This window comes from Sciurus carolinensis, chromosome 5, assembly GCF_902686445.1.
Source record: "Sciurus carolinensis chromosome 5, mSciCar1.2, whole genome shotgun sequence".
Lineage (NCBI taxonomy): Eukaryota > Metazoa > Chordata > Mammalia > Rodentia > Sciuridae > Sciurus > Sciurus carolinensis.
Window position 1 is genome coordinate 144,415,441 of NC_062217.1, and position 14,107 is coordinate 144,429,547.

The 14,107-nt window shown below is 45.0% G+C and overlaps 1 protein-coding gene across 13 annotated transcripts in view; it reads right to left on the minus strand.

The window, feature by feature from the left end:
• The window catches only part of Sorbs1 (sorbin and SH3 domain containing 1), a 233,015-nt gene that overhangs the window by 13,734 nt on the left and 205,174 nt on the right, over positions 1-14,107 (minus strand). For 7 of the 13 annotated variants that reach the window (XM_047552720.1, XM_047552716.1, XM_047552719.1 and 4 more), the window contains 5 exons: positions 12,606-12,652; positions 9,161-9,275; positions 8,880-9,005; positions 6,984-7,178; positions 4,755-5,522 (listed from right to left, as the gene is read on the minus strand). In XM_047552720.1, the coding sequence (XP_047408676.1) occupies positions 4,755-5,522; positions 6,984-7,178; positions 8,880-9,005; positions 9,161-9,275; positions 12,606-12,652 (1,251 nt within the window). The remainder of the gene's footprint in view (positions 1-4,754; positions 5,523-6,983; positions 7,179-8,879; positions 9,006-9,160; positions 9,276-12,605; positions 12,653-14,107) is intronic. The other 6 variants (XM_047552727.1, XM_047552724.1, XM_047552726.1 and 3 more) reach the window with 1 other exon arrangement.

Genomic DNA, 14,107 nt, shown 5'->3' on the forward strand with positions numbered 1-14,107 from the left:
TCTCCAAGGCAGTGCAATAGTTTGCTCTTGGATTTCTCAAGAGATGCTTTGAGGACACCAGTGTTCCTGAATACTTTCATTTTATACTTCATGCCCTTAGATTTTGTTTTTTAACTGGTTTCCTCCCCTTTAGGAACCACATTTATAACAAAAGTTTTGTCACTCTTCTCCGGCCTCTGTTTTCTCATCTCATTGTAAACGTTGAATGGATTGGGAGCGGTGAACCTGGGTCTGGGGACAAGGTGGGCATTCCCAGATGGACTCAGGTGTGAGCCCCTGGAAACTTTCCACAGAACTGTGTGTGCCAGCCTCCTCCCCACAACACTGGCCTGGCACTCTCAGTTGGCCTCAGATCCTCAGAGGTTCTAAGATGCAGAAGTAGTTATAAGTTCACTGAGACGGGTAATCTTTAAAGATTTTTTTTTTTTTTTTTTTAACTCAGAATTCCTATGAGGCTTGCTTGCAAAAACTCAAGAACCAAGGCTAGCTACTTGTCAGTAATGGTGCTTCTGTCATGGGGAAACTTGGTAAATACTTGAAAATACTTATAAAGGATACTTTTAAGATGATCTTCCCCTTTAATTCTTGACTGTTCTAAATCATGTTAGCCAAAATCATTGCCCAACACTATCCAAGAACTTGACTGATGATGGTGTCGTGTATGTGTCTGTGTACATTTGTTTTTGTTTTTTTTTTTGGTCCAATTAACTAAGTTGTTTTACTTGTATTTTCAACAACACAGGAGGCTGAGACAGGAGGATAGTAAGTCTCAGCAATTTAGTGAGTTCCTCAGAAACTTACTGAGACTCTGTTTCTCAAAAAAAAGTGGGGGGTGCGCTGGGGATGTAGCTCAGTGGTAAAGTACCCCTGGGTTCAATCTCCAATACCAAACAAACAAAGAACCATAGTACTCTCTCTTTCAGAGAATGTGCAGGTTTATAATAAACCCCTAACCTGAACTTTTGTATGTGTTCTTTCTCATTTCAATTGAAATCTGTATAGGATTTTCACCTAGTCCTGGAATATCAAAGCTAAAAGGAACTTCCGTTCTCTCATCTGAATCTTTTGTTTATGGACAAAGAAACTGACAGGAAAGAGAAATGACTCCTTCAAAGACACTTAGCAGGCTAATGGCAGAGCTAGAGCAACAGCCTGGGTACCCTGGTTTTAAATCCAGTGCTCTTCCCAACCCATCCTAGAGACCCCTGCACATCATTTACCAGCTTCTGCAGCCCTGAAAACACGAGGAGCCAGCCCAGCATGAAACCAGTCTCAAAGGGAGGAGGGAAGTCAAACCAACGTACTGGAAGACTTTAGAAATCTGCGGCGTTGGGGTGGGGGCATGTGAATAGCTGAGCAGTGACTGAGTGGCAACGTTCCCCCCGAACACAAGGAAGATGGCGCTTTGCGCAGTGGGGAAGTGGTGCTGGTGAACTCTGGAGGTGTCGGCGCCCTCCACGCTCTGGTCCCAGCTCCTCTCCCAGATGGGCCCTGTGTTCACCCTCACCAGGAACACACACTCTCCACGTACACCTTCTCATTCCTACGCCTGGGCCTTTGCTCAGGCTGTTTGCCTTGGATGACACCCTTGTGCTGTACCTGGGGGGAAACTGGCCGTTCTCTAGGGCTCAGAGCAAATGTTCTTTTTCTCATGAAGTCTTTCCATATAACCCTCTTGCTCCTCCTGCTGCTTACAATTTCTCCCCACTTGAGCTTTCAGAGTGTACTATCTGGGATTCTTCTTTCTTGTCCACATTATAATTATTTGTACGCAGGTCTTACTCCTCGAGGTCACGTCATAAACTCTTTTAGTTGTGGTCAGCCATATTTTGTCTTTTCTTTCAATCAACAAATATTTACTAAGCACCTTCTATATATCAGGTGCCACAGTCCCTGACCTTGGGGCTTTACTACTGTACAGGGACACAAAGGGGCAAATACAAGAGCTGAAGAGTGCTCACACAGTCAGTGCAGGGGCTGGGGTGTACAGTCAGAGCATTGGGACCAGTTGTGCAGGTGTCAAGGGAGGTCACCAGAAACAGCTTGTAGGAAGAAATAACATCTACATGAAATATGAAAGGTAGGGGAACTATCTAGGCAAACAAGCTGGAGACTTAGAAAGACAAGGTTGACTTGTCATTTCAATGGCCAGATCACATGGGGCCTTCTGAAACCAGGAAGGAGCAAGAATGTTTCTGAGAGCAATGAGAAACCCCTGATGATGTTCATCCCTCTCAATCTCTGGAAGCACTTAGCACAGTGCCTGGAACACACTAGAAATAAAGAGTAAATATGATAACATTTCAGATTGTCTTTTTCTTTAAGCCTTTCAGGTGAAAGTTTCTTGGTTTATTAGTCAGATACTCAAGCTAGGTCCCCAATATCTAGAATAACACTGAATTTGTGGTTTAGCAGGGTGAATAATAGCTAGCAATTTTCTTGACACACAAACTGGTCTGGGATACATTTATCCAAACAGGTGACACAGCCTGGAGTCACTCATGGAAGCAGTTGTCAGGTAAGCCTTTTCCATCTTCAGCTTGTCCATCACACAAAGCCCAAGAGGCAGGAGTCCCTTGTGAAGGAGCCCATTTCCAGAGTTGCCACAGGACAGAAGGTGAGAGCGGCTGAGAGAGAGGTATGTGGGCAGCTGCTCTTTCCACAGGGTGCAAGCCCAGGGCCCACAGTCGGGGCACACCCACAGAAGGCTGTGCCAGAACAGGAGAGAGGGAGCGGGGAGGAAATGGTACTCTTGGGATCTGAAGGCCCACCATGGAAAGAAAACCAATTTTCAACAAGCCTGGTTCTCCAATCAACATACTCTCCAGTGCTGCCAGCTACTCCACTCCGGCCTGTTAGGAAGCAGGAAGTGTATACCCCAAATCTCACCCGAGTTCCAGCACTGTGCGCACTTCCTGTACACACTGCATCCTGGAACTGGGCTGTCAAGATGACTCACCACTGATGATGGGAGGGTCCCAGGCACCTTGGGTCAACCCGTGAACTGCTCCTCTGTCTACGACATTTAATTCTCTTCAATTGGCCAGCTGACCACCCCTCCCACCGCCTAGGCTTTCCTCAACCAGGCATGCACTTTTCTTCTTTGTGGAACACACATTCCAGGAGTACCTGTCCAGGGGTCAGGACAAACCTCAGCCAGTTACTGTTTTTAATCCCAGACCCCTACACCGGGGGATGGGGAAACCTCATGTGACAAAGGCAGTGGGAAGTGCCCACTTTGTGGAGCCTTATCATATGACAAGAATCAAACTTAAATTCACTACCTCAAACTACCAGGGAAGGACTGTTTCCATTCCTGCTTTTGCACATGGGAAAATTGTGGCTTGGTGAGGGGCAGGAAAGTGGCTTGCTAGGAAGAGGCTAAGCTGTTTCTTGTAAACTATCCCACAATGTGCCTTCCCTCAGTGATTCCTACTTCCCCCTAACCCCAAACCTGTGGGCACATATGCATCAGGCCAAGTGTGTCTCAGGTGTCTGTTACTATCCTGGTAACCTGGCCATGCCCTCCAGTCTCACTAAACACAGGGATAATGACATCTGGACCCTTCCTAGAAGCTGGCACCAGCAGGCCTTGAATTAAAGCTCACAGACAAAGCTTCTAAGGGAAACAGATGCAGGTTGAGGGTTGAGCAGTTTACTGTGGGCATCATATAAAACAGAGAACTAAATAAGTGATTTAGAGACATCTTCAGGAAGCCATCCAGTTCTGAAGAGGTTCTAGAATGTTCTCAGTTCTACAACCAGTTACAGCTATTCCACGCCAGCTTCCCTTGACAGAGTGTTAATCATGTTCCCAGGCTTTGTGCTTAGCACTCGAATGCATTATTTCAAGGAATCTTCTCGACTACTCTATAAGGGAGGTGTTACCTTCCTTTACAGAAGAAGAAATTGAGTCTCAGAGAGGGTAAGTGATTCCTATCACTACAGAGTAATAGGCAGCTGGTACTCAAACATGGCTACTTTGGAGAAGTTGCCCAAGGTCTTTGACTTTCTTGGTAGGAAATGACACAGCCAAAATTAGAATCATAATCAGTCTGGTTGCCAAGTTCATTTCCCATCAAAAAAATGTCAGCCCTCAAAACATCCTAAGACCACCTTGGTCCAAACTCTGAAATCCCTGTAGTTGACTCAGAGAGATGATGGGAAAGTCACTAAAACACCTGGCATGCCTACTCAGGGACCTCAAGTCCATCAAGGGGGACTCCTTTGCTCCTCCCCGGAACCAAAATGCCTTTGTTCTTGTGAACAAGGCCCTGTGCTCTCACACAAACACAAGACAGGACGGAGACCCGACAGAACTGAGCACTAGCAGCGCACCATGGGTTATGGAAACAAAGTGCAGCTCACAAAAACCAAACCGCAACACACCACACCAAAGCCTGGTGTTCTCAGCTGTTAGTCAGAGCAAACCAATCTCCAGGGAACGCATGGGAGTGAGGAAGGCCCTCCTTCTTACAGGCTTTCATACCAGGACAGTGGGTGCCCTATGCGAGGATACTTCTGAGTCACCTCAAGAGGCCAGAGTACCACCTGACCTTTCCCTCCAACTGTTCCCAGCCCTGACACCGTGACTGGTGTCACCTCCATTCCCTTGGCCATCTCTTTGCTCCCAAGGCAAGCAAACGGGTCTCACAGGCATCTACTTGGCCTTAGTCCCTGAGCCAGGGGTGAGACGTGCAGCCCACCCTGCCAAGCAAGATGCCAAGGGCACCCCCGTCATGCTGCAGGCCTACCTGGCTCATGCCACTCTGAGCAGCTTTCCTCTCAGCCTCGCCACCTCTACGCAGCTCTGTCTGCCCAGCCTCCCTTCCTGGAAAAGGGCTACCCAGAGGCTTGCTGGGCCGGTTCTCCTCAGGGGTGTTGAGATCTGAGAGTCTCTGTTCAGTACTCAGGCACCTGACCACATCTGAAGGTTTCAAGCAGCTCTTCTTAGAGATCTTGGGTCCACCAGGGCATCTCTCACCTGACTTGCTCTCTGCTTTCCTTTCATATTGTCCGTTCTCTTCTCTCCAGGGCTGCCTCTTGCTCTGGCTGCTAAAGGCACCGCTAAGCTCCGAGATGACCCTATCGGATCCCCCAAGCAGTGACTGGGAGAAGCTATCCTGGTGGATGCCTGAGGGTGGCATGTGGATACCACCATCTCCATTGATGTGAAGGGGAGCCTGGGCACTGGCGGCCAGTGAGTAGGCCTTGTGGGGAGGAGGCAGGGCCAAAGGGGAAACTGAGTGTGGGGAGGAGCGATCCAGCCAACTTGACTGGGGGAGGCTGAGGGGCAGGGAGGGACGGGCCCTCACCGACAGGGCGAGGTGGTCTGTGTCATAGATAGAAGCCTCAGGCAGAGGAGGCAAGGGCGGGGTCAGGGCCAGAGACCGCCTGCTCGGGACCCCTACAGTCAGCGAGATCCACTCGGAAGTGATGGCGTGCATCTCGGGGGACAGGGCTCGGCGGGGGTGGGACAGAGATGAGGGGGCTGGCATGAGGAGCTTGCTGTGACTAGGATACTTAAAAAGAAAAGGAGAGAGAAGAAAACAAAAGAAAGAAGCAAAAGGTACAAATATCAGCATAAAGAGAATGGAGGAAAATAATCACTAGGTACATAAAGAGGAATGAAATGGAGAGGATGAGCAGGACACTCTGGTGTCCCAAAAGAAATCACCTGGTGAGGTCTGAGGACACTGGAATGTGGCATATGAGTGTGCATGGGTGTGTGTAGGTGGGGTGGAAGAGAGAGGCAGGTGGCACAGAGACAGGAGAGGTTCCCGTCAGACAGTTTCAGGTGGCAACAGCCTGCTCTGCAGAATGGGATTAAAAAAGACCCTCTGGAAGCAGCCCGCTCCAGCCGCCCGGTCATCTGCAACCAGAGCCCTGCCCCAGAACTGTGGGGAAAAGGTGGCTCCCCGTGTCCTGGCCCTTGGGTTTTTATTCTCTCTCGGGGGCTCAGCAGAGTGTTTCAGAGAGGAGCACAGGTAGTGAGATCATTTTGTTTTATGGTCACTTTTGGCTATAGTCAAGTAAAAACCCAGATGAATTCCCCACATTCTTACAGAGAAGAACACCCTGCTCCAATCTCACTGTCCCATGTAAGAGGCAGGATAGGCATCTCACTGTGCAGGAAGCCCCTCCGATGCCTTGTGCCATAAGCCCTCAGCTGGGGTCAGTGACAAGCAGATGACAGAGGAGGAAATTTTTGGAGGAGTAGAGAAGAAGAGGAACCATCATAGCATTAGCCTGGGTCCCTAGGTCTTCTGGCCATCTTCCCTACAACTTATAAAGGTCTGTTTGTTCCACAGGATGGCACTCTACACGCCTCTCTTGAACTCAAAGTTATGATTTTTTTCTTGCTTTGGGAAAGAGGGCATGGGTTTGGAATACCTCATATTGTCAAACAAGTATGTTCATTAATTAATGTTCAAAATAGCAAACATCTTACTATGCCCATCTTACTTCCTCCCAGTCTGGTATAGATCAACAAGCTGTAAGTTCCTTTTCCAACCTGGTGCCAGTGAATGCTTGCACGACTTCGAATCTGCTTTACATGTCTAAAGATGAGACAAACTTTGCCTCTCTCAAACTTTTTCTTCTGCAAGTCAATCTTGACTGACAGGAGAACTGAGAGAACCAGCCCAGGCCATAGGATTTATGATCCACCAGTTATCATCTCCATACTATAAGCTTCACCCAGGATAGACCAACTGATAAAGCCTCTCATTTCTCTTTCCCTACTCACCTTATCCCCACAGAATTACCTTTAGCTCTTCCTTTTCCCCTAAGATAATATTTCTCCTACCAAGTGTGGGGGAAATGCCACTTATGTGCGCAAAACCAAACTGCAGTCTACACTGTTGCAGACAGTTCATAATCACAGTGCTAGAGAGCCCTCCTGGAGGGCTATGTGCCATCGGCACTGTAGAGCATGGAAACACATGTTGAGAAGAAAACCCAGTGATGAGAAGCATAGATACCTGTGGGCTCGCAGTGGCACTGCGACTTGGGGAGGAAGAGTAAGGCAAGTCGATGTAATCCACGGGGTTTTTCACCAGTGGCCGTTTGATCACGTCCACGTAGGTAATGGGGAAGATGCCTTGTCGGGATGTCCCTGGAATCCTCCCTTCGTACCAGTTCTCATCCACCTGTCGAAGCAGCGTGATCCTCTCACCCTACAAGAGACAGCAAGGTGAGGGTCCTAGTCCCGCCTCTCCTCAGCACACCTGAGGCCCCTACCTGCACTGTCCTGCATCATTTATCACATCCTTTGCTCAGGAGAATTGCCCCTGCTGGACCTGATGAGGTTATCATCCCTGGCTAGGGATGCCAACAGCAGTGGAGCTACTTGAATGCTAGGATGTTAAACTAAAAAGGAGATGAGATTCATGCCCCAAGCTGGAAGGTAAACATGGCGTTTTTGACTCATTTTGAAGCAAAATGGACAGGTACTCGAGTTTCATTCTAAGGCAAAGGTTTGGAGAGTTTTCTCTCCCTTTTTATAAATTTATTTTCCATGTATTATTACAGAAAAATTAGCGCACAAGTACAAAGGAGAAAATGATCATCACCCATTATACCAGAACTTGGGGAGTAGCTGCTGTTGATAGTCTGACTAAGCCCGGCACAGTGGTGTACGCCTGTAATCTCTGTGGCTGAGGCAGGAAGATCATGAGTTCAAAGCTAGCCTCAGCAAAAGCAAGGTGCTAAGCAACTTAGTGAGACTCTGTCTCTAAATAAAATACTAAAAAGGGTTGGGGATGTGGCTCAGTGGTCAAGTGTCCTGAATTCAAACCCTGTGTGTGTGTATATATATGTATCATACTTATATAGTTTCCTGATTTAACTCTATGCATGTGCCCATATTTTCTTCCCATGAAAATTGAGTACACACTCTATTCCCTTTTCCTATTTGCTTTTTTTTATACTTAACTATATACAGTGAATGTCCTTCTTCAAAAAGAAACATATAATTCTACATTTTTAACAGTGTTGCACATCTTAATGGACCACTGCAGGGTCTTCTATTATACATACATAAAATGATTTAATTACTGATCCCCTACTATTGGAAAAATAGGTTACTTATAGAGTTTCTCTTTTGTATAACATGGTTCATCTTTTTCTGAGCCATCTGCTCACTTCCCTCAATCCCCAAGAAAATTAGTAACTTTAATAACTTAGCAAGCCAGAGAATTTTGAAATGTAGAGAGTATTTGAATTTCTGGGAAGGAGAATTCCTTTGCACAGTATAATTATCTTCATAATAAGCATATTGAACCCCTTGAAGGCAACTAATCATAATCACAATACTGGCATCTCCTATTTACTGAGCCAAGACCAGATGATATGTGGCATATTGGTGGTTTCACAAATGCTGTTTCATTTGAGCCTCCTACAACCACTCCCAGAGAGGGCCATTTATCTTCTTCTTTTTTCCATGAGGCACGACAGGCTCGAAGTACTTAACTCCCTATAACCTGCACAGCTGATAACCTAGGAATTTTGGCTTCGAAGCTTTTCAAACTCTCCTGGTACCAATGGACTTGTTTTCCCCACTAGGTCCCTCATCACCCACACGGTGCTCATCACAGCATTAGGTGCCAACTATATGTTGATCAGCTTTTTAAAAAATGTCTAAGGTTGTAGAAATACTCCATGTAGTCAGCAAGCTTAATGTGGTTAAGTCCCAACTAATTTAGAGTGTATTTTAAAATTACTTCATCTCAGAAAATTCTCTGTCCTTAACTGCCATTTTTGATCAGCATGCATCTCTTTAGGGTACAGACTGGCATGCCTCAGCACTGTCACGTTCTTCAATGATAATGGTACCACCTAAGACAGCCCCAGAGCTTAGGGCAGGAAGGATGGCTTACCTTTCTGAAGGACATTTCTACTTGGGTATCACCATTGAAGTTAAACTTGGCAATAGCTTCTCCATATTCCAAAACCTGCACAGGTGTCAACTTTTTGGGCTGAGCCTTCTCAGCAGGGGGAAGAAGCTGAGAAAGGAAAGAGGCAAAAGATAAAGGGAAAAAAGAGAAGAAGGAAGGAAACCAAGAATAGGAGGAGGGGGCAAAACACAAGGACACTGTCAGCAAATGGTGATTCACCACAGGACTGGGCTTTTCCTTAGGAAGATGAGGGGCTGCTGTACCTCGATGTAGGTGCGTGGGAAGATTCCCACCCGGCCGTGGTGTTCACCTTCGTACCAGTTCTGATCGATTTGCTTATAAATGTAAACAATGTCTCCCTTCTGCAGAGGAAGCTCCCTGTCAACAGAGGTTATGCCATTTTAGCAGATGTTTCAAATGTGCGAGATCAAGACACTTGAGTGTGTTAGCAAAAAGAGATTTCAAGAAGAGCCAAAGGGGACATGTTACACAAGGGGGTGCTTCATATTTGGAAGTGAGAAATGCCCTGTTCAGGAAATTATGTCACACTGGGTGTTTTTCCAGTCTTTTGTGGGGGATGCACGCTGACATTCAAACTGACTTGCGCTTGAAAGTGCTTGGGGGGCCTTATTAGTTGTTGTGGTTTCCTTGATGCATTTCTTGGTGAATGCTGTCTACAAGTCTAGAATATTGACAGCACCACATTGCAGTGCACCTGGAAGTCTTAACAGATGTTTATTCCATTATGAAAAATGTCTCCTCCAGAATCCCTTTACCACCTTCACTGCCCTCTCAAAGGCAGGCCTGTGTTGCTTTAAGTCAACCTCAATTCATTTATCACACAGATACCTTTCTGTCTTTTATCCATTTAGCCAACTACCCACCCACTCATTTCACCATCCATCTCTCTATCAGCATACAGTAGAAAGGCTCTGAAGTTAGGTACATCTGAGTTCAAAGCCCCTTCTATGATTTACTAGCTTTGGGACTCTGGAAGAGACACTTAATCTCCCGGAGGCACTGTTCCTTTATCTGATCATAACAGCTCACTCAAAGTTGAAGAATGCAGACACAAACTGCAAATGAAACACCAAGCGCGGCGCCTGCGCTATGGCTAACACCCATTAAATGTACATCTTCTGCCTTTTCAACATGGAAAAGAGATCTCGGGAAGAAAAGTGAATTTACTTCAAGTACTCTTGATGCGATTTTCCACTTTTCCATATCCATCTGTTTGGTTGATTCTATAATGATCCAACCAGGACTTCTTTTTAGACACAAATGGGACAAAAAGTCAAATTCTGAACAAAGTGAAAACATAAGAATAAAAATTGTAGTATGATATTCTTTTGAATTAACAACAAAAAAAAAGGTCTAGAGGTTTTTCATGTGGATCAAACCAACAGGAAGAAAGATCTCTCTCTGATTGTAATATGGAGGGGTGTGACTGTTTTGTAGTGTGCCCGGAAGTCCCACAGTATGTGAGGGGTGCTGGCTAAACAACAGGCACATCTGGAAAACTCTACCCAAAGTCGGCTCTGTGCTGAATAAAAGCACAAGGCAGCTTCCGTGGGTCTTGCATTGGGAGAGAGGATCCTGATCCTGAAGAGACATGTGAAGGGGTCCCGGGCATTTGCTCCTGTGAGGAGAAATGTCTCTGGCCACAACCCTGCTTAGGTTGTTTTGAATTCCCTCTTCTTTTAATCCCGCATGTTGGAACAAAGAGTTGACAAGCTCCTCAGCACATCTGCCTTGCTGGAGACATGCAGGCTCTGGTATCTGCTACCCAGAGTGTCTTACAGCTATGAAGGCAGGTGGTTAACAGCCCCACTGTTAAGCATAGAAGGAGACCATGGTGAGACCTGCAGCTGTGACCAGAGGAGATACACCACAGGGTCTGGGGGGCTGCCATTCTTCCTGTACTGTGAACCATTCTTCCAGTTCTCAAAGAACCAGGTGGTCAGGTCTGGTGGTAGGAAGGTTTGGGAAACGATAACATGATACATATTAGATCTTGTGTGGAATGTCACTGCATATGTGAGCACAGCACAGGTGAGAAATTCAGGGGGAAAGGAATCAGGTTAATTGTGTCCATCCGTGTTCCCTCAGCACACTTTTTTGAATAAGACACTATGGGAAAAAATAAAACCAAGGGATTGGAGAAATTAAAATAAGACTTTCCATGGATGTGGCTGGTCCTCTTTTTACTGAATTCTACTGATGTTTTTTGGAGGCAGTATGTGATGAAAAACTGAGTCAGGAAAAAGGAACCAACTTTCCAGCATTGGAAATGTTTTACATGGTGGCAATTTCCATGGATCTCAGCTTTCTCACCTCTTCTATTTCACAGGGTTGCACAAAAGAAAAAAAATGTGTTAAATTATGATTTATGCATTTATGAATATTTCATAATGAATTCCACTTATATGTAAAATTATAATGCACCAATGGAAAGAGTATATATATTGTATGTGTGTGTGTATAGTATGAGTATTAACAGCTGGTACACTGTGCAAAATATTTTACAAATATTACTCTGGCATCTTTTCATCCTCATCTTATAGAAGAAGAAACTACGGGTGGCAGAGATCGATAAATTTGTAGTTGCAGAGAGGTAAGTGGTATAGTAAAGATTTGAATTTAGGACTTCCAGACTTGTAAAACCACTATCTTTGTAATACATTACACAGCCACCTCTCAACTGATGCACTAAAGAACTGAAATAATACTCCAGGCACTAGTGACTGTGACCTGGTCACTCGTTTTGTGTTGGAGGAGATCAGAACCACAGCTGAGTAGCCTCCACACAGCGTTTACCATCATCCACAGAAGGTACCTCTCCCTCTCATCACCCGGGAAAGACCTCCTATTGGCAGGACAAGGACTGCTGCTGGTAATGACATTTTTGACTGCCAATGAAAATTCATGGCCTGTTTCAATCCATAATCAAATATAAAGCTGAAAGTTTCCTTTTGGAATCCAATCTTTAGTAGCATTTCCCAAACTGTTATCCGTGGAAAACAGAAAAGTTTCCTGGTCTTATAAATTTAGAAAACACTGGACTAAATAAGTTTAATCAGTAGCTCCTCAAGTTGGGAGATATCTAACTCTAGCACATGTGGGGCCCTCACTCATTTCTGCAATAGGACTTTCTTTTGAGAAACATCTTATGGGGTCAGTTCCCTGAGGAGCACAACTACATGCGTCTCCTATGGGTCCCCCCAGACCTTTATTCTTTGGTCGATGTTATTGTAAAACTGCTAAAGTTGTATTCCTAGAGGCTGGTTCTGGTTCCTTCCAGAGAAGGGGTGGGTCAGCTCAAGCTACCACGTCATCAAGCAAAGGGAGCCTCTACAGAAGAGGGGGTCAGGTGGCACAGTGCACAAGAGCCCAGCTCTGGTGCCAGGTCACCTAGGTTGTAATCCTGACTCTATCACTTACCAGCTTGGATGAATTCCTTCATCTTGCAGTCCCTCGGCTTCCTCAGTTGTTCAGTGGGGATAATAGTACCCGCTCCAGAGGGTTCAGTCCTCATTCATATGGGGTGAATGAGATAACATGTGCAGTGTACTTTAAGCAGAGCCTGACATGTAAATTACTATCTTAAAAATAATTGTTAATCATTTCTCCAACTCTATTCTATAAGCGAACTTCTGTGTTTCCAAGAGGCAGCTAAGAAGACAAATAAATAGAATCAATGGCACTTACTTTAGTGTCTGTGCTTTAAAGTCAAATTTGGCTCTGGCAGGTCTCATCTAAACATAAGAAACAATAGCAAGTTAAAATAATTATTCATGTGTAATAAGAAGGATGTATTTTCATACGTTTCTAGAAAGCAAAGCAGAAAATTTCTGTCTAACCAGTTCATTCTGGTACAGAAATATGAGCCAAATTCCTGTGTCTGAACTTAGCAGAACACTAGATGAATGTTTAGTTCACTGTATTCTGCATGAGTATGCCCTTAAAGAGGGTCAGATTTAAGGAAGAGATGGTTTGAAAATTCCTAAAGTTTAAGCTTTGGACACTCAAAATATTCTGACCATGGTTACAGGAAGAAAAAAAATATATATAGTCAGTCAGAAGTCCCAAGACATTCCATTTTTGCATTTTTACTCCAGGGGACATCTTCTATTTGCCTAATTTAAATAATTATCTGCAAGGGAATGAAGCTCTGATTCACTTCTCATGGCATCTTCAACTCCATATATTTCTCATGGTCTGTGAGATCATCCAAAAAGCCAGACAGAGCAAGTCCTGAGCTCATCCTCCCTCTGCAGACTTCCACTTCTGCTGGGGTTGCTCTCTCATGCCAGAGCCTATGCCTGGAAGCGTGCCCCAGCCCCTTCTCCGCTTTCTCATCAGGTCTGTCAGTACGTCATGCCTGCCCGCTCTTGGTCCACAACCCCCTTGCTCAGATCTGACCCCTGGTTCCCACTAGCACAAAGATTCCTTTGACTTCACCTTCCCTTCCCTCTAATCTACTGTCACCCAGGAGCACAAATAGCATTCCTCAAATTCTTCCCCATAACTTCCTTGCTTTGATGTTGGCTTTGGCTCTCAAACTGTCCCTCAGATCACATCTCAATTCCTGACATGGGTTGAGGCCTTTGGGTCATTTCTCCCTACTCTTACCTAACTGCTTTTATCTCTATTACATGCTTCCTGTTTCAGTCTGGCAAATCTATTTGCAACATCTCTATTAAGCCCCCTTATCTGCTTGTAATTTCTTCAGTTCCAATTCTAGCAAGAAGGTCACCTTTATTATCATACTTATTTCTTCTATATTTTTCTTCCTAATTTTTAAAAGTAGTATTTTAACTTTTTTTTTCTTTTTTAGATGATGGGGGATAGAAATCATAAATGTGGACAAGCTACTTCTGGTTTTCAGTGTAATTCTGTGCCCCAGCCATGAGCAGCTCCAACCTCTCCAACTGCTATGACCTACTGATCTAGGAAAACAATGTGATGAAATCTAAAGTAGGTGTCCTTTTCAATATTAGAAGGTGTGAACAGAGTGGCAGGAAAAAACAGAATACCGGGTGGGAAAAGAAATGGTATGTATGCATGTATGTATGTATTTATTTATTTATGCAGTACTGGGATTGAACCCAGAGGTGCTCTAACACTCAGTTATATCCTCGACTCTTTTTATATTTTTAATTTTGTGACAGGGTCTGGCTAAATTGCCTATGCTGGCCTGGAACTTGCAA